Below are 21,001 nucleotides of genomic sequence, written 5' to 3' on the forward strand. Positions count from 1 at the left end.
AAAGAGGCTGTAGGAAAATAGCTAAAGCATTGAAAATCCCCATTTCCACCATCAGGGCAATAATTAAGAAGCTCAATTTAAAGGACAACTCGGGCGAATTTTTAAGTTTATCTTGATCGTTATATCTTTGCTAGTACAGTCTATAGAAAAAAAGCGAACTGGATTGGTGCTTGCAACACAGAGTTATTACAGTTATTGCCCAGAGCCCCCCTCAGCTAAAACGGCGCTTTGGGGGCATAGACGGAACTGAATCTGCCTGAAAGAGGACATGTGTGTATATTGTCCTAATGCACGGCGAGGAGGAACGATTGAGTGCACAAAGACTCTCCAAAGATCACAGATGGAGAACCGCAGAGATTAGTTGAGTCTTGGGGTCAGAAAGCCTAAAAGAAAATTCAAACATCTCCTACATCACCACATGTTGTTTGGGAGGGATTCAAGCGAAATCCTCCTTGCTCACCCATAAACAAACTCCAGCATATTCAGTTGTCAGACACGACTGGAAAGTCAAAAGGGACCAGGTCCTGCGGTCAGATGAAACTATAAAATAGCTTTTTGGCAGCAAATCTACCAGATGGGTTTGGTACAAACAGGGATAAAAAGTGCCTCATGCCCACGGCTAAAAATACCCCTGGATCTTTAATGTTGTGGGCCTTTTTTTTTTGTTGCTGGAGGTCCTGGACATCTTGTTCAGATACATGGTATCATGTATTTTAGCAAATACCGAAAGATAAAAATCAAAACCTGATGGATTCTGCTACAAATCTTATAATGGGCCGTGTTTGGATCTCCCGTTAGGACAACGATCCAAAACAAACATCAAAATCAACACACACATGTGTCACTGAGCACAAAATGAAGCTTCTCCCATGACCATCCAAGTTCCCTGACCTGAACCCTATAGAAGATGTGTGGCTGAACTGAAGAGAAGAAGCACCAGCATGGATCTGGGAATCTGAAGGATCTGGAGAGATTCAGTATGGAGGAATGGTCTCTGATCTCGTCAGGTGTTCTCCAAACTCATCTGGCATTATAGAAGATGAATAAAAGCTGTCATCTTGGGAAAAGGAGGTTTAAACAAGTATTTTATAAAAGGGTACCAACAATTGTGGCCAAAGTGTTTTGGAGAAAACATATATATAAAATTTTTTAAATACAATTTACGATGCTGATGACTGTTAAAACACAGCATAACAAACTGTGAAAAGGGTCCATTAACAAACATTCTTCTTCATAATAGTATTACTTTACGGATATGTATGGATATTGATCAAATTTGCTCATTTTGTTCAGATCAGCCAGAAAAAAAGAGTGTTACAAAAAGAAAAATCTGAGAAGATTTATCGATAGAGGTTCAACAGAAATCTGGTTATAATCGTGAAATAACATTCAAAGATGTTATTAAATATTTTGAATCAAAAATTGAATTTGTTAACTTTATGATGAATCTTATGAAAACCTTGTTTGAAGGTTGATTTGAATATTGAGTCTCTCCAATATATTGATAACAAAAAATGTTGATACAATTTTATTCGCTAAAGAGATAAAAAATCTTGTGTTGGTTTTGCTGCCAAAACAGCCCTGACTTGTAGAGGCAAGGACTCAACTAGACCTCTGCTAGGTGTGCTGTAGTATCTGGCATCAAGATGTTAGCAGCAGATTCTTTAAGTCCTGTAAGTTGCGAGGTGGGGCCTCCATGGATCGGACTTGTTTGTTCAGCACATCCCACAGACGCTCGATTGGATTGAGATCTGGGGAATTTGGAGGCCAAGTCAACACCTCAAACTCGTTGTTGTGCTCCTGAAACCATTCCTGAATCATTTTGCTTTGTGGCAGGAGCATTATCCTGCTGAAAGAGCCACAGCCACCAGAGAATACAATTTCCATGAAAGGGTGAACATGGTCTGTAACAATGCTTAGGTAGGTGGTGCGTGTCAAAGTAACATCCACATGGGTGGCAGGACCGAAGGTTTCCCAGCAGAACATTGCCCAAAGCATCCCACTGCCTCTGCTGGCTTGCCTTCTTCCCATAGCGTATCCTGGTGCCATGTTTTTACCCGGCCATCCATGTGATGTAAAAGAAAATGTGATTCATCAGACCAGGTCACCTTCTTCCATTGCTCACATGCCCACGGTTGGCCACGGTGGTGGACAGGGGTCAGCGTGGTCACCCTGACTGGTCCTCAGCTATACAGCCCCATACACAACAAACTGTGATGCACTGTGTATTCTGACACCTTTTTATCAGAACCAACATTGACTTGAGCAATTTGAGCTACAGTAGCTCGTCTGTTTGATCAGACCACACAGGACAGCTTTCGCTCCCCATGTGCATCAATGAGCCTTGGCCACTCATGACTTGGTCTCCGGTTCTCCACTGTTCCTCTTGGAGCACTTTTGATAGATACTGACCACTGCAAACCGGGAACACCCAACAAGAGCTCCCAACACCCAGCTGCAGTTTTGGAGATGCTCTGACCCAGTCGTCTAGCCATCACAATTTGGTCCTTGTCAAACTCGCTCATATCCTTCCGCTTGCCCATTTTTCCTGCTTCTAACACATCAACTTTGAGGACAAAATGTTTCCTTGCTGTCTAATATATCCCACCCACATAACAGGTGCTGCGATGAAGAGATTTATTCACTTCATCTGTCAGTGGTCATAATGTTATGCACGATCGGTGTAAATACTTTTTTTTTTAATGAAATGTAAACCCAGTCCTTTTAGTTGTTATCTTTCTGTATGTATTGTTATAATTGTAAAATATTTTTTGTGTGTCCTTAATGTCTAATAAAATAAATAAATAAATAAAACCGAAATAAAAAAAATAAAATAAACATTTTAAATTAACATTAGTGGAAGAACGTTCGAGAGATCCTGTCAGAACGCAAGCTGGAATCTATATCTTGCTAATATGCAGCAATTTACGTTTGACTTGGCCTAATTAGCCTAAATTTGCCAGCATTTTACAGCCATACTAATATTTTTTTACACAATATTTCCCACCGAAATAGCATAATAGCTTTTATTACCACAGTAAAACCTGCCTTTATAAACAATAGTGAAATAAATAAATAACGACTTCAAAAGCTAGATCCCATTTGAATTTATTTTTTTCATATTGCTGTTGCACAAATAGTAGTGGTAACTATTACATTTTAGTCGGAAACTGTACTGTAACTCCCGTTGTTATGGCAACACATTGTGTGAAGCTGTTCATTACAGGTGATATCGCTGATGTGATTGAACTGATGGAGAGAGGCGCGCGCGTTCGGGAGGGAGGGGGAGAGAAAGAAAAGGGGGATCGTTTTCCCGGTCATATAACGCGACATCTCTCTTTCCTCCTCTCCACTGGCGACATACGCGACGCGTAACCGACACACCGTCCACCCTGAAACCAAAGGCGCTTTTTGCTTTGCTATGCGGAACCAAGAGCCATGAAAATGCTTCGATTTCGGAGTCCGAGCATCTCCTCCCTCGCGCAGGAGGTCCAGTGCACGGTTCGGCTGCTCGACGACTCCGAGATCTCGTGCAGCATCCAGGTAGGCTCGAGCGAGCGCGCGTGCTCCAGCGTGCGCGCGCTCAGTGATGCGATGCTCTTCTTTATTGCGATTATAAGCACATAATGCGTATTAAACGTGTTGAATTGACAATTTCTTGTTGACTGGCCTCTTTGAGTTGTATACTCGCCTACAGTGAGTGATGACGCTTCCGTCATGGTGCTCGTTTCATTATTGCCGTCACTGTTTTGCCTGTTAAACAGTTACGCCCTTGACTTTCTTTGATTCACACACACAACGTGTTTCATTTATAAATAGGCCAAATATAATGACAGAAAATGCCTGTTGTATATTGTTTGTAGCTGTGTAATTTAATCTGCAGTGTGTGTGAAACGGAGAACATGATGTAGGCAGCACGTAGGGTCCATGTGTCTCAGATCTCATCTTTCTTTTCAAAAGTGCCTGAGCATTGCTGAAAAAGTATTTGATGGAAAACGTTTTGCTATGGGAACCGTGTTTCATCAGTAAAGTCAAGTCACTTTTTATAGTTAATTTCTCATCGCATACTTACAAATATTGGCTACTTATTAGGCTACCTTAAAGGAATACAAGTGGTCGAAATAGTGTTGTTTGACACTTTGTTGTTTATGTATAATTTAATGAGGATCTTTATAGTTTAAATTAATATCAAATGCAATTATAATTGGACGTAAGACTGTCTTTGACAGTCCTGTTCCCCTATGTACTATATATAGTAATTGCAAAGGTACTAACCTTGAATCTACCCCTAAACCTAACCTTAACACTTGTAGTTACCTAATATCACTTGTACGTTCTTAGGGATGGACAATGTAAGTACACATACTGTTAAATAAAGTGCAGCCGAGTGCTTTTTACTTATTGTCTTTAAATTATGGTTAAACTGTAGGCTACTGCCTTGCATTTATAGTCATCTAAAATATGCTTAAATAATTTCTTTTGAAACTTGTATGACATGTACATATTTGTAATTACACATTTGTAATGATGAAAGTGCAATTTAAAATATCTCAACTTTAAATGTAGTATCAAACAACACACTAGAGTTCAAATTATAATGTAAAGTTGCTTCACATGTGCTTTAGTGTGTTAGTCTAGTCAACACATCAAAATATGTTTACTTTTAAAAAAGTAAGCATGACAAAAGATTGCACTTCAAGTGCACTTTCAAAACAAGCACACTTCTTTTTCACAAGGGTAGGAAGCACCTTAGAAATCCACAATGACAGCAAACCAATGGCAGCTATGGCATGGGGAAAAAACTGATGTTAGATGCATATTTAGTGAATAAAAGACTAAATTGAATCTGTTCATCATATAAAAGGATTAAGTCTCTTCAGAAAATTTGGACTAAACCGCTCGACTCGTATGGATTATTTTCATGACCTCTTTATGAAGCATCAAAGTGGTAGTTGCATAGCTGTCAATGGAGGGACAGAAATCTCTCAGATTTCATCAAAAACATCTTCATTTGTTTTCCGAAGATAAACGAAAGTCTTGCGGGTTTTAGAAAGACATAAGGGAGGAGTATGACAGAATTATAATTTTAGTGTGAACTATCCCTTTAGTACTTGAAAATGTGGTTATAATGACTTGCTCAATTAGTCACCAAGTCTATTTCATTGCCACTTTTTAAGATCTCTGGAAAGCCAATGAAAGTACCGCATAATGTCTTAATGTGTCGATGATGGCTAAAAATCCTGAGTCTGGCAGCTCACAAAGTTTTGAGACGGAGCCACTGGATTTCTTCCCAACATGCGCTCCATGTTCCAGTCAAGATTAATGAGCAAAGCCATTTCTGGTAAATACTCTTGACAATGCACTTCCTTTCAAAACATTCTTGAAAACAATAAAATCATTCAATCTACTGAAAATCTGCATGTAGTTTTGCTAATATAAATATAATTGGATCTATAAAGGCCATGAGGCGGTCGTAATGCAGTTACTGTCTTTCTGCTCCACTGCAGGCATAAGTGTTTGATGATAACCGATGATGATGTGGATGGATGTGTAGTTTAGCTCTTTACAGTATCACTATCAGTACCCAGGCACCTTACACACTAATGTATATGCAGTCTAATGGAAGCCACAACCATTTCCTCCCTTTTGAGAAACCCACACTATTATAGTGAACTCAGGAAACTCCTCTTATAGTGGTTCTACCTGAGGTAAGATAATTCTAAATAAGGGAAAAAAAGGATTAAAAAAAAGTTTCTACCAACTTTTAAAGTATCTGTTGAGTAATTTTCTAATGGTCCATTTATGAATATCTGCACTCAAGGAAAAAAGTGAAAGAGGTCAAGTGTAAGAAAGAGATGACAGAAAGAGTGATGTGCATCCCGGATACGTCTAGCTCTCTCCGGTGTTGTGTTTATAAACTTTTGAGCTAAAGGAAGGAGCGTTGTGTTTGGTCTTATGAATATTTTAGAAAGCCATGAGGCTCTAATGGCTTCTTGTTCTGTGATGGCTTTCTCCTGCATATTTCATGACTATCCTCATAGACAGAGGCTGCACCTCCATCGGTGCGCATTTACATGTTATAAGCACTCAGATCTTACTTTTTTTATCAGCTACACGAGAAGTTAAATGCTGAGTTTATGTTTGCTGTGTCGTGTATAGAGCAGGTCAGCAGTTAGTTCTGGTCCTTGAATTTGATTGGTCTAAAGAGTGCTGATAATACAGACCTTTGACTTTTCACTGTTTCCGCATTCCAGAGAGACTCAGTCCAACCCAATCCCATGAGAAAACGGCTTTATGAGGTTTTGATTTCGTATGAAATCCTACAGTGTTATTTGGACAGAAACGTAATATTTTTATGAAGGTCCACACCTAACCTCATCCCTAAACCTAACTCTTAGTGGGATAGTTTGAAATTGTACAGAAATTATATTGTACAAATTCATACGAATAGGCACTAGGTTGCCAATTATCACCATTAGAGTGCGTTTCTCAATCTGTGCATTAGTGAGGATGTTTCAGGGAATCTTTCAGCGGGTTACATTGTTACGCCAGGAGGTGGCGACAAGGTAGTCTTTTTGAGTGAGTTGTTGAATTATTTACTCAACTGATTATTTATAACACTGATTCATTTAGGAACGAAACAGCGCTACTTTGTTTTGCTGCTTTGACTTCATTTAGAACTGTTATTATTGGCAAAATAGACAAGGTTAAATGTAATCTGGTAAAATTAACTTCTAAATAGGGGTGTCCATGGTTAACCGATTGACCGATTAACCGTTAAAAATTGCGTAACCGAGTGAAACATTTTACTCGGTTAAGTGGCGTCAATGACGTGCTTTGAATTTAGTTGTAATATATGTTTGCACCCCTAGAGACCGCAAGAGCGCTGCCAGACATTTGTAATATCAACAAGAAGAAGTCATGACCAGCTTTCTAAGCGGGCAAAGAAAGCGTGGGAGCACTTTAAAAATGAGAGTGACGGGGCAAAATGCAAGTATTGCAATGCAGTGCTTACCGCATTTTTCAGGCTATAAGTTGCTCCGGAGTATGAGTCGCATCAGTCAAAATATGCGTCATGAAGAGGAAAATAACAAACATCGCACTGGACTAAAAGTCGCATTAGGGCAGAAGCAGAGCGCGAGCCGCGCGCTGTGCATAACGGAGCAGAAGAAAGAAAGTTTTAAGTGAGAAACTTGTGAATGACTAGAGAAAAGCAGACGTTACTTTAACTGTAATGAAGAAAACAAAAAAGCTAATCCCGGACTGAAAGCAAGATGGCCAGAGCTGAAGGGACGAGTCCACAGATGCTTGAACTCTCTGCCGGGAGAGGCTCAGCAGCCGCGCGAGTCAAACGCTCTGTCTGTGTGAATCATTCTCGGCTGCATATTTTACTAATGCCCTAATCATGCAGGCGCCCTCACCTCGCGGCCACTTGCATTGCTAGTGAACTGGAGCGCATCTCATCCTAATTTAACGAAACTCAGCGTACGCCTCGCAGACATGAAATAGATCTTAAGAAACTTGAAATGTCTTTTAACAATTTAAAACGAAAAGAAATAGGCTATTCTCTGATTATGTAATCCATGATGTGCATTTCTCTCTATAGGCGCGTTCACTACGGAGATGGTGGTCGTCAAATTAATAAGCTAAAAATAACCCTGACGCACACTATGGTTAACCGAGTATTAACCGCTAAGGGCCTCGGTTAATGGTTAATGAAAAACTTGAAAACGTGCAGCCCTACTTCTAAAGAGTGCTGCTGATATACAGACCTTTGACTTTTCACTGTATTTCACCATTCCAAATTGACTGTCAGTGCAATCAATCTCATGAGAAAACGTAACTGTTTAACAAAGTGTCAATTTTGTATGAAATCATACAATGTAATCTGGACAGAAACATGATTTTTAGGAAAACGTTATTATGAAGCTCCTCTCCTGTCCTAAACCTAACTCTCAGTGGGATTGTTTGAAAATCTACAACAAATATACTGCACACATTTATACAAATTGGGCACCAATTTGCCAAAATGTGAAATAGGGGTGACAAGTGACTAAGTCCCTTTCTTTCATAACGCTGATTCATTTAGGACCGAACAGCGCTACTGCACTGTAAAAAAAATTGTTGGTTTTTGTTGGTTTAACTTAAAAAAGTAAGTAACCTGGTTGCCTTAAAATTTTGAGTTTATTGAAATTAAAAATTTTAGTTGATACAATGACGAAAATTTGTTTAATAAATAGAAACGCAAAATATTATTGTATCTGAACCACATACAAAATGTGATAAATCATGAAAATAGCACTATTTGGCATGTTTCACTGCATCATCAGAAATAAAACGCTTACACAATCTTTTAATAATATTTTAATAAAGGTTGTCAAATCTCTAAAAATATTCATTGTATTAACTCAAAATTTTAATTTCAATGAACTCAAAATTTTAAGGCAATCAGGTAACTTTTTTTCTAAATATTTTTTTACAGTGTGTGTGTTGCTGCAGTGGCTTCATTTGAAACTGTTTTTATCGGCAAAAATACACAAGGCAAAATGTAATTTTGTCAACTTGTTTAATATAAAAGCAATGTCATATCATAATACTGCCATGCCATGTTGGTCTTAATATCATGGCTGTCAGTGATCACCTGCTGTGAACATATCTCTTTCTCATGTGATTTTGCTTAAATGAGTAAGGAAACAGGAGGTAGACATTGTGAATGACCACAGAACTTGACTTGAAATTAACCAATATTTTGTGCCTAAGAATTAAATATAATCTAGTTAGGGCACATGGTAATGTAAAAAATAAAAAAAGTTATTCATTGAAATTATATTTGAATGATTTTGCTTTCTTTGTAAAACTTTTGTGTACACGTGAGAGTACAAGTTTTCTGTTGCCAAATTATTGCGGTCTTCTGAGACACTTTGCAACTCTGTGTTTGCTTACTAAAGCACTGATATATAGTTTTTCCTCCAACCTCATATTATTTCCTTCAACAGGTTTGCACATTTTTCTCCTCTGGGGAAGGTAAAAGTTTTGCACTCATTACCATGTCCCTTTAAAAAGTTAATAGTAATCTTTCTAAATCAGAGAACAGAAAAAAATATACAATTTAGCAGCATTGCGGGATGTGACTGTCATCCAAAATGTAAAAAAAATTGGAGCAAAAAATAATATTACAAAATAACAGGCATACCACCAAATATATATATAACTTGTAAATATAGCTGTGGCAAGCAGGGCAGGGCTGAGAGCCGCGAAAACTGAGCTAGGCCAGTGGTGCGAGTGCTAATGAACGTCACCTGTGCGTCGCACTGGTCTTGAGTCTCACGGAGGAGCTATGAAAGGATAAAAGGAGTGATGACAGTGCAAGACGAGAGACGACCAAGCCTTGACATGCCATGTTTCGTTGGGTTTTGTTTGATGTTTACTTTTGGATTAAAGTTTATGTTGAACATTTGACAGTTCCCACCTGCCTGAAATTTAAACATTGTTAAGTTGGTGCTGAAGAACGTGCTGTCAAAGAGCCCTTGCCATTGTGGGAAATCCATGGTGCCATCGAGCTGAGCAGAGTGTGCCGCTATGAATGCTCGAGACGGTGGGCTAGCATAACTTGCTGGGGAACAGACTAACTTGCTGCTGTCCACCTGGGTTGTGGAGGGGCGGCTGCCATCTGAGAGGAAACGCAGGAGTCTTCACCGTTTGTCTGAGGCCATCGCCATCCACTAGGCTGCGGAGGAGTCAGAGGGCTGTCCACCGAGGGGTATCCAGCGACACTGAGCTGAAGTTCACCCAGCTGGTGGAGGAACCGGCCCAAATTTTTTTTTCCTTTTTCGTCTCTCCCCTCTCTCTTGTCTCTGTCTCCCCTCATTCTTCCATCTCCTTTTCTTTCGCCACATCTGTCCTTACCCCCAGGTGCTGCGGCTGCGTGGGGGGATTAGAGCACAGTGTCATGGGTCCCCGGCCTGTGAGGGGCAATAGGGGTATGTGGCAAGCAGGGTGGGGCAGAGAGCCGTGGGAAAGGAGCAAGTTTAGAATTACAGTTATGTTGATAATTTGCCAGTTCCTGACTCCTCTTTCCCTGAACTTTAAACAGCAGCCTTTTACATGATCAGTACAGATCATAGCCACAGTTGTGACACAACCACCTAACATCCCCCAAACACATTAGCAACTGAAAAGAAGCATTTGCACCACAGATTTCTACCTTTAAAAAATGCAGCAACATAAAGTGCAGGCTTGGTCGTCTCATTTTGCCTCACGTCACTCCTCCGTTTATCCTTCTGGAGCCTCATCAAAAACAGTTGTTTGTATCTTTCTTTTTTTTAGACTGACTGAAACCATGCTATGTTATGCCCAGTTTACTGGGTTAGTGATATCATTAGCAACATATTTCTATCTTTAAAGTTAATCAGATGTGTGTGTTTTCTTTGGGTTATTTCTCAGTGTTGGCTCAGACCTACAGAGTGTCTTCTCAGTGTCTGAAGGACAGATAGCTCATGCATTATTAAGGCAGATCATGCTCTTCAGTGTGACTGCTGCATCACTCATGTGCTACTGATGCTGCACTCAGCTTCTGCTCTGCAAGTTCCTTATGTAGGCAAAACTGGACAAAATGAAGTCACATAGAACATTCGGGGTGCCTCTTAAAGGGTTAGTAATGCATATCTGTCTGGGCTTTTATTTGTTTTATCTTAGTCTTCAGTAAATTTTTAGGTGCAACTTCACTATCAAATCAGGGTTTGATGAAATAAAACTGAATATTATTTATATAATAAACTGTATATAATCTAAGAGTATTAGTGTAAGTTTATTGGATTATTGGAGCACATTTTACAAGTAAATAATAATTGGCAGAAAACCAATCATTGTTATACAGTTCTCATTAGTCTTATCGTTTAAATTTGGTGTTCTTGATTTATCGCGAGTACCAAAACAAAAATTAATCAAGCGTAGTGTTAGTTCTGCCAGGTCACGTTAGTCAAGACCGCATCAGCGTACTGTTAGCTGATCACGTCTACCAATAGGACAAACGATGCCTATCACAGCATGCCTATATAAGCTCCTTCAGTACTTTCAGCAGCTAACATGTTTCTCCAGAGCTACCCTCCTCTCATCAGTCAGGATTTGGCATTCTGATTTCCCCTGAATCAGAAGAAATTCCAGAATAATGTTGTACATTTTAATATTATATCTGCAATAGTACATTGTTGGTTCTGTTCTGCTTTCCCTAAATGGTTCATCACTGCTCTCCCTCCTTTATCCATGCTAGGCTGCATGGATGCGCAGGGAGTTCTTGCCCAGAACAGAACCATACCGCCAATCCAAACTATAGTCAATCATCTTTGACGATAGTGGACCTGACAAAACTATAATAGTATATAAATAATACTAAAGTAACACTGTATTAAACAAGGGATGGATGGAAATTGGAAACCATTATAGAGAAGGTAAACACTTGTTGACTAAAGAACTTAAACTTTTTTTAATATTTTGGGTACTCAGACCTTTTTTTATTTTTTAGAAAAGTTAAAAGAAAATAATTGGAAAGTAATATTTAACATATAAATGAAAGTTTACATTTAAAACAAACAAGAATTTGTGTGACATTTACCAGTTAAAACAGTAGAATAAAAGGAGACCTGATTTTTCACTAAGAAGAAATACTATGATATTATTATGTCTTTTGGACATACTATGGCATTCTTTGGATGCTTTTTTGGAGTATGAAAATGATAATCATTCAGTACCATAGTTTTACCATCTATCATACCACTATGGTACTTTTTTGTGAGGGTTATTAAGATGCCATTGTGCCGTAGCTTTAGTCACATTGAAAATTCTCCACTCACCGTCTTTGCTATTCTTAAAAATGCAGTACTGTCATCATCGATTAAACATTTCTATTTTTGTAATACACCGAATGCAAATCGCCCCATCTGCAGTAATGCATCTCTCATCTCCTCTCATTCCCTCTTTTCATCAATAAATGTCCGGAGAGCAAGAAGGAGAATGTGGTGTTGTGGTGGAGACTATAAATAGTGCTCATGCTATTCTTATCCTTCTCCTCCATGCCCTTTGATGAGAATTTTTTTAAAGAATTACTGAAGGAAGAAAAAAGAGATGATAAAACAGGAGGGGAGAGAGGGGGAGCAGGAGGGGTGTAAATGAATGACGTCATTGCTCTAGTGCTGAATGATGTCTCAGTGATGTGCAGAGCATATGTATAACCGCTGCGGTTCAAAGACAGCGTGTGCGTCTGTGCCGAGACTGCAACACTTTTTTATTTCACAAGCTGTTCCAGTGTTTTTTTTTTTTTTTTTTTTGCTGAAGCATATATCAATGTGGAAATGTGGAATTTTTGGGATATTGAAATATATTCATACATAAAATAAAGAATAGTTTTTTTTTTTTTTTTAAATAAGGTGGTAGGGTAGGGTCAGTCAATATTCTATAGTAATTATAGTATTGCTATAAAAAATAAAAGTCTATGATATGTCCTTATTTAGATTGTGTGTGTGTGTGTGTGTGTGTGTGTGTGTGTGTGTGTGTGTGTGTGTGTGTGTGTGTGTGTGTGTGTGTGTGTGTGTGTGTGTGTGTGTGTGTGTGTGTGTGTGTGTGTGTGTGTGTGTGTGTGTGAGAGATGAAGTGTCCTCCCATTCTGTTTGTACACCACTAGCCTGAGGCAGTGCAGGCAGTGGCAGTGTGTGGTGTGTGATAGATATTTTAAGAGACAACAGCATGTTTGGCCAATGGGGATATATGACCTGTAAAACACACAAACACACACTGATACACACTTATGTCAATCACAGCAGCTCTGCTGGAATACAAGTACATTACAGCGCATAGAACTCATTCAACTACTGATGTTCCACATTGTAAATATTATCTACAAAATACTTAACTAAATATTATTTACTAAAATATAAACACTATATTGGCAAAAGTATTGGGACACCCCTCCAAATCATTGAATTCAGGTGTTCCAATCACTTCCATTGCCACAGGTGTATAAATCAAGCACTAGGCATGCAGACGCTTCTACAAACATTTGTGAAAGAATGGGTCGCTCTCAGGAGCTCAGTGAACTCAAGCGTGTTACCATGATAGGTTGCCACCTGTCAAAGCCATTCGTGAAATTTTCTCACTGTAAAATAGTCCATGGTCAACTCTTAGTCGTGTTCTATCAAAGTGGAAGCAATTGGGAACAACAGCAACTCAGCCATGAAGTGGTAGGCCACGTAAAATCACAGAGCAGGGTCAGCGCATGCTGAGGTGCACAGTGCGCAGAAGTCCCCACTCCCCAGGTTTCTGTAAAGTCAACAGCTACAGACCATCAAACTTTGTGTGGTTTACAGATTAGCTGAAGAACAGTGCATTGAGAGCTTCATGGAATGGGTTTCAATAGTCGAGCAGCTGCATCCAAAGCGCCCGATACAGTGGTGTAAACCACGCCGCCACTGGACTATAGAGAAGTGGAGACGTGTTCTCTGGAGTGACCAATTACACTTCTCTGTCTAAAGTTTGGTGGAGGGGGGATTATGGTGTTGGGTTGTTTTTCAGGGGTTGGGTTTGGCCCCTTAGTTCCAGTTAAAGGAACTCTTAATGCTTCAGCATACCAAGACATTTTGGACCATTTTTATGCTCCCAACGTTTTGGGAACAGTTTGGGGATGGCCCGTTCCTGTTCCAACATGACTGCGCACCAGTGCACAAAGCGTCGGTCCATAAAGACATTGAGCGAGTTTGGTGTGGAGGAACTTGACTGGCCTGCACAGAGTCCTGACCTCAACCCGATAGATCACCTTTGGGATGAATTAGAGCAGAGACTGTGAGCCAGGCCTTCTCATCAGTACCTGACCTTTGGGATGTGGTGGAACGGGAGCTTGGATGTACATCCCACAAATCTCCATCAACTGCAAGATGCTATCCTATCAATATGGGCCAACATTTCTAAAGAATGCTTTCAGCACCTTGTTGAATCAATGTGCAAATGTGCTTCTAGAAGAATGATCAAACATTCCCATAAACACAGAAAGCCTTCCCAGAAGAGTTGAAGCTGTTATAGCAGCAAAGGGTGAGCCAACTCCATATTAAAATCTATGGATTAAGAATGGGATTTCATTAAAGTTCATGTGCATGTAAAGGCTTGCGTCCCAAAACTTTTAACAATGTAGTGTATTCTTGGCTATTTTTCTTTTTCTTGTACTTCTACTTAAGTACATTTTTAAAAAAGTGCATTTTGTCATAATGTAAAATTAAATTCCATAGTTGACTAACATACAAACACACATGTCAAGTACTTGATTTAAATGTAGCGTGTAAATATTACATTTAAAATGTATGTATTTTAAATGTACTTTACGGTATCACACTTGCCCTCAACACGTATATGAGTTGTTGGCTCATGGGGACCCAAGTTCGGTTCCGGCCTGGGTCCCGATCTCCTTCCCCCATTTCCTTAACCTACTTTCCTGTCACTCTACATGGTCCTATATGAGGGGAAAAAAATGACATATAAATTATATTTTAGTTTACCTTAAACAATTGTAAGTTCACTTATATATTTTAAAGACAATATAATTATGAAATTAATATAAAGAGTGCGTCAACCGTTTGCATTTGCTATACATTTAAACTAAAACAATTTTCATTTAATTGCAAGTAACATGCAATTTTCAGTTTTATTGCATCTTAGTATATTTAAAGCACAAATACTTTTTAAAAGTATGCTAAAGTGTACTTCTTTTTCACAAGGGAACACTGAAAACAACACAAAAATTCACTTAAGCTGTCAGTGTAAAATGAATAAATGTTTTATGATCCACAAACATCTGTGTTTCTTTTTCACCATCCTGTTGGCTTTATAAGAAGTATTAATAATCATTTAGTTTTAAAATGCAAACTGTAATCAATTATCGGTATCAATTAATTTAATCTTTAAAGATTTACAATAAATAGTTAAAATAAGACATCATTTGGACACTTTTCTGCAATGACGTGACTTTATTTGTCTTAAATAAGTCCTTGTATGTTTCTCTGCTAATTTGTTTCTGTATTCAGTTTGACTTTTTACCTTTTTACATCCTTAATAACACTATGATTATTGAAGTTGTGACATCACCCCATCTCAGTCACCTCCCATCCAGATTTGCGCACACTAATAATTTAGATCTTTTTTTCTGCGGTAATTGCTTTATGCTCTCAAAAATTATTCATATACAGCCAATAATATACACTCACCTAAAGGGTTATCAGGAACAATATACTAATACTGTGTTTGACCCCCTTTCGCCTTCAGAACTGCCTTAATTCTACGTGGCAATGATTCAACAAGGTGCTGAAAGCATTCTTTAGAAATGTTGGCCCGTATTTATAGGATAGCATCTTGCAGTTGATGGAGATTTGTGGGATGCACATCCAGGGCACGAAGCTCCCGTTCCACCACATCCCAAAGATGCTCTATTGGGTTGAGATCTGGTGACTGTGGGGGCCATTTAAGTACAGTGAACTCATTGTCATGTTCAAGAAACCAATTTCAAATGATTCGAGCTTTGTGACATGGTGCATTATGCTGCTGGAAGTAGCCATCAGAGGATGGGTACATGGTGGTCATAAAGGTATGACATGGTCAGAAACAATGCTCAGGTAGGCCGTGGCATTTAAACGATGCCTAATTGGCACTAAGGGGCCTAAAATGTGCCAAGAAAACATCCCCCACACCATTACACCACCACCACCAGCCTGCACAGTGGTAATAAGGCATGATGGATCCATGTTCTCATTCTGTTTATGCCAAATTCTGACTCTACCATCTGAATGTCTCAACAGAAATCGAGACTCATCAGACCAGGCAACATTTTTCCAGTCTTCAACTGTCCAATTTTGGTGAGCTTGTGCAAATTGTCGCCTCTTTTTCCTTTTTGTAGTGGAGATGAGTGGTGCCCGGTGGGGTCTTCTGCTGTTGTAGCCCATCCGCCTCAAGGTTGTGCGTGTTGTGGCTTCACAAATGCTTTGCTGCATACAGGGGTGTCGGACTGGGGAGGGGTAAAGGGTACCGAATATCCAGGGCCGGAGGCGGGGGGGGGGGGGGGGGGGGGGGGGGGTTGGGCTCTTAGAAGTCAGTAAGTCAGTAGTTTTCTATACATACATATACATTAATCAAAGTGTGGCTTATTTTAAGTGTTTTTTATGATAAAAATGCAATACCCCACCCATTGGTATCACTATAGTATTTGGTACGGGGCCCAGCAAAATGGTTTGTACCCAGGGCCCAAAATTTGGTGCTACACTGCTGGCTGCATACCTTGATTGTAATGAGTGGTTATTTCAGTCAAAGTTGCTCTTCTATCAGCTTGAATCAGTCAGCCCATTCTCCTCGGACCTCTAGCATCAACAAGGCATTTTCGCCCGCAGGGCTGCCCCATACTGGATGTTTTTCCCTTTTCACACCATTCTTTGTAAACCCTAGAAATGGTTTTGTGTGAAAACAACCATGCCTTGCTCAAAATTGCTTAAATCACCTTTCTTTCCCATTCTGACATTCAGTTTGGAGTTCAGGAGATTGTATTGACCAGGACCAGACCCCTAAAGGCACTGAAGCAACTGCCATGCGATTGATTGATTAGATGATTGCATTAATGAGAAATTGAACAGGTGTTCCTAATAATTCTTTAGGTGAGTGTATAAATACTGCAGGTCTACATTCATTATCAAAAGTCATACGATGCTAGACTTTAAAACAGCATTGAAAACTGTTCTGTAATATGAGTCAATGCACATGGATTTATGTTGCACAGCAAATCATGCAAAGCGGAACAATTCATTGAACACATCAACTTTTGCTTCTATCACACAAGACAGCTGTAGGAGTTGATGATGAAATTAAGCTGTCATATTTAGAATATGTCATATTTAGAGCGTAAGATATAAACAATAACAGAAGAAAGACTTGGACAAAGGCATCGTCTTACCTCACCAGGTCAGTTTCACATCAGACCTGTCGTCAGCATAATCCACTTTCCTGTACTCAGGCTTAGAGGGCGAACAGTGAAATGCTTCTATGATTTCAAGATTGCTCTCATTATAGACATAAATGCGGTGCGGGTCATAAGGGTCAGATTCACACCAATATCGGAGGACTGTTAAATGCATTCTAAATCTGCAGTCATTGGCGTCACTAAACAAAATCGCAAAAATATTTTTTTCAGTGTCTCACGCAATAGCACCATGTTTCTTTTTTAGACAATATGTCCTTTTAAATATAGTTCATGGTGGTAGTTCAATGTTGAATATCTTTGATGGTTGGACATTCCCTATTAAGGAATAAACATACAGGTTCGCTTCATTCAATTAATATTTCATCCAAAAGAAGCTTTTATAAGAACTTACCTGTTTTCTCTATACAATGAAAGTCATTGGGGTCCAAACGTTTTCAAGCTCAAAAAACACATAAAGGTATCATACCTTGGTGTTTGTGTCATGACATAATAACTTTAAGTCATGCGACATGCAAAAATCAATGAGGTTTGATGTCTTTGATGGGTATTTGATGGATATTTGGCCTCTGTTTAGATGAGTTGATCAATGATTTGATTTGAGATAACCACTTAAATTTAGCTCGGCATGCAAACCATACAAAATGATTGTATTGCTTCTGAAAAACGTGGTCACATTTACATTTGTTCAGCAGTGGTGGAGGAAGTACTGAACCTCAGTACTTAAGTAAAAGTACAAGTAACCAGAAATATATTTACTTTAGTAAAAGTAGAAGTACTACAACGACATCCCTACTTAAGTAAAAAGTAAAAAGTACCAGATTTTAAATGTACTTTAAGAATTAAAAGTAAAAGTACTTGCATAAAAATGTATTCTCTTAATGTCTAATTCTAATAATTAAAAAGAAGAAAACAGTATGAGCGGTGGCATTTTAATTTAGTTAGTTTTGGGTTAATGTAATTGTTCTTACCATCTGTTGCCTAGTTTACATTCTGACTTACAATTCTGCTTATCTGCAAAGTTAAATGTCATTTTTCAGAAGCAACATTCTCATCGGCTTTGATGCATTTAAATCTTCATATTTATGATATTTTTAACTTTTATAAAGGACATTTTCCCCTAATCTTATTAAATATAGGCTTTGCTTCAGCTTTCCCTTTATATTCTTAAATTTGATTAATAAATTAAATTACAATAAGATACAATAGGGTTGTTACCAATCAAATTAAATAATTAACACTGAAAAATTACAACTGCACTAAATAATGCTATGAGATTGTTTTAACTAAAAAAAGTTAACTAAACCACCAGTAGATGGCGGCAGGTGAATCCTTATGAGAGAGTCATTGAGTCGATTCGTTCAAACGGCTGATTCGTTCATAAATGAGGCAGTCGTTTATGAATAGGGCATTGAATCTTTGATTCAGTAACGCACTGTTGCTGTGCAATATGTTATGGTTCGGATGTGGAAATCTGATCTTGGAAATATTTTCGCTGCTGAAATAGAACAAAAGCAATAAAGCAATCAATAAAATGTAAGTGACTTGATGTTAATTAATTGTTTATGGAACTGTCAAATGAAATCAGTGTCACATTTTCTGTCGTGATGGTATTCAGGAAAACGTACATTATATATTATTATCCGGGCAAGCCTTAATCTCGAGCCCTGAAACTGATCAGAAAATGTAACGAAAATGTAACGAAACGTTGTAGAAATGTAGTGGAGTGGAAAGTATAATAATTGCTGCAAAATGTAACGAAGTAAAAGTAAAAAGTATGCACTATTTATTCTACTTAAAGGGGGGGGTGAAACACTCAGTTTCAGTCAGTGTCATGTCAATCTTGAGTACCTATAGAGTAGCATTGCATCCTGCATATCTCCGAAAAGTCTTTATTTTTTTTATAATTATATAAGAAAGATGCGCTGTTCCGAGTCTTTCCGAAAAAAGCCGAGCGGGTGGGGGCGTGTCGTGTGAGCGGAGCTAAATAATGACGTGTGCTCGCTGCTGCTATTGTGTTGAGTGCGTCGTAAAGCTGTGTCATCCCTAACAGCGGGAAAAACTTTATTCAAAATAAAAATATGGCTTTTAATCAGATACAGCCATACATCTATGATCCGGAATCAGACCCAGAGGCTGCAGTTGAACAGGAGCAGCAGCAAAAACGACTAGAGCAGGACGTCTCTATGTGGTACAAGTTATACACTAACTATATAATATGCTTAGCGACTTGTGTTATTTACATATTTATACTTGAATTATATCGTCGTATTTTTGTCTTTGAAGGTGTACATGTGGGAAGTGCAGTTGTGCACGTGTGTGTGTGTGTTTACGCGTGGTTTGTGTAGACAATTGTAACGTTAGTAAGCGGACTGGTTTTGCACGGCAGGCTAAGTTAGTGTTTACATAGAAAGACACGGAATAGTAGCGCATTTAAATGAAGAAGCGCGCTTATTTAGTTCAACATATTTCCCCACTCTTTGTGTATTGTTGTTTGGAGTGCTTTTACAATACACAAACATAAAGTTACACATATAGTGGCCAGCTAAACAAATGTACACGCACTACACATCACATGCTCCATTGATCAATTTCTATATATAGTAATATATATAGTAACTATACGTGATCATGTTTGGGCTACTTGATGAGCATAGGCAAAAACACAGACATTTGAAGCAGTCTAACTCACCGCCCGCGGTTCTAACGTTGGGACCTTTATCGTTGGGACTGCTCCATCCTTCAGCATTAGGCGATTGGAAAATCCGGCGTCGAGCTGGGCCTTGTTTATGAAACAGTCGGCACCGAAATGCAGCGAACAGATATAAACATTCGCGCAACTCAGTTGCTGATCCGGAAAAGCAAATTATATCCACTGTTGCCTTACCGCGGGGTTTTTGGGGAATCTGTGCAGGACTGTCTTGGTCTGGCAACCAAAAACGCACTTTTTGATGTCATTGTTAATTGTGCACATCACCTGTGCAGCAGCCTACGAGCCAGCGCTTTGATGGGCGTAGCCTGTTGCTTTCGCTCTCTCCCTCTCTCTCTCTCTCTCTCACGCTCTTCCGGTAGAATTGTCCGTAAGGCCCATACAAGGAAATTCCGCCCCCATTAACGTCAAAGTTATGACAGTTGCATGATCGCAAAAAACTTGCCGAAACTTATGACTAACCAGAAGTAGGGCTGGGCGATATGACGAAATATATCGTCTGGACGATAGAAAATGTCTATCGTTTTATATAAGGCTCTATCGCTTACGTCACGATAAGGCGTTTATGGCAGAATTTTACGTCAAGATGCACCTCACGCCACGGCTTGCCCATACACGCTGCAATACATAAACAAACGTGGAGGAAGACGGTAGTAGACGCGGTTCAGACCAGGGTAATTCTCAGAGTAATTATGCCAGAATAGTGGTATAAGCGCTCAAAACAAACTTCAGACACAGACGCTGCAACGGGCTTTTACGCGTGGCACACCATATAGCCATATATTGAAATATTTTAATGGCAGGTGTAGGGATGGCGAAAACTAAACATTTTCTTGACCGACCACCGAGCCTCATTAGCCGGTTGAAACCGGTTAACCGATTAGTTTAAAATATGCTGCGCTATTTGAAATAACAGCCGCGAGCCGCGCTCCCTCTGTCTCTCTCTCGCTCTCACACACACACACACACACGCGCTGCCGCCTCCCTTCCACTCACGTCACTTTTTTAAAATCCCCCACAGCACGAAACACGAGTCCCGCAAACGCGCCGCAGAGGAGCTTATTTGTAATCAGAGGACAAATGGCTCCTTAGTTTCGAAATGGTATAGGTACAAGGTGAGCGCATTGTAAATAAAGGCGTTTGTCCAGCGTTATAGCTCATTTGAAACATTGCCGCGGCTCATTTAAGAAAATGACCGCTCCGAAGAGACGCCGCTTTAGTTCGAGGTAGTGCTAACAATAATAAAGCAAGACGATCAACACCTTATGTTACCACTGAAATGAAGATGTAATATA

General features: G+C 39.3%; 1 protein-coding gene across 3 annotated transcripts in view; it reads left to right on the top strand.

Annotated features, from left to right (window-relative positions):
* The first annotated feature begins 3,173 nt into the window (after positions 1–3,173).
* The window catches only part of frmd3 (FERM domain containing 3), a 92,467-nt gene continuing 74,639 nt past the window's right edge, over positions 3,174–21,001 (top strand). For all 3 annotated transcript variants that reach the window (XR_010897492.1, XM_067413070.1, XM_067413071.1), the window contains exon 1: positions 3,174–3,543. Coding sequence is in view for 2 of the 3 variants with exons in the window: in XM_067413070.1 (XP_067269171.1) it covers positions 3,439–3,543 (105 nt within the window). In the remaining variant the exon portion in view is untranslated. The remainder of the gene's footprint in view (positions 3,544–21,001) is intronic.

The sequence above is a fragment of the Pseudorasbora parva genome, chromosome 13 (genome assembly GCF_024679245.1).
Source record: "Pseudorasbora parva isolate DD20220531a chromosome 13, ASM2467924v1, whole genome shotgun sequence".
Lineage (NCBI taxonomy): Eukaryota > Metazoa > Chordata > Actinopteri > Cypriniformes > Gobionidae > Pseudorasbora > Pseudorasbora parva.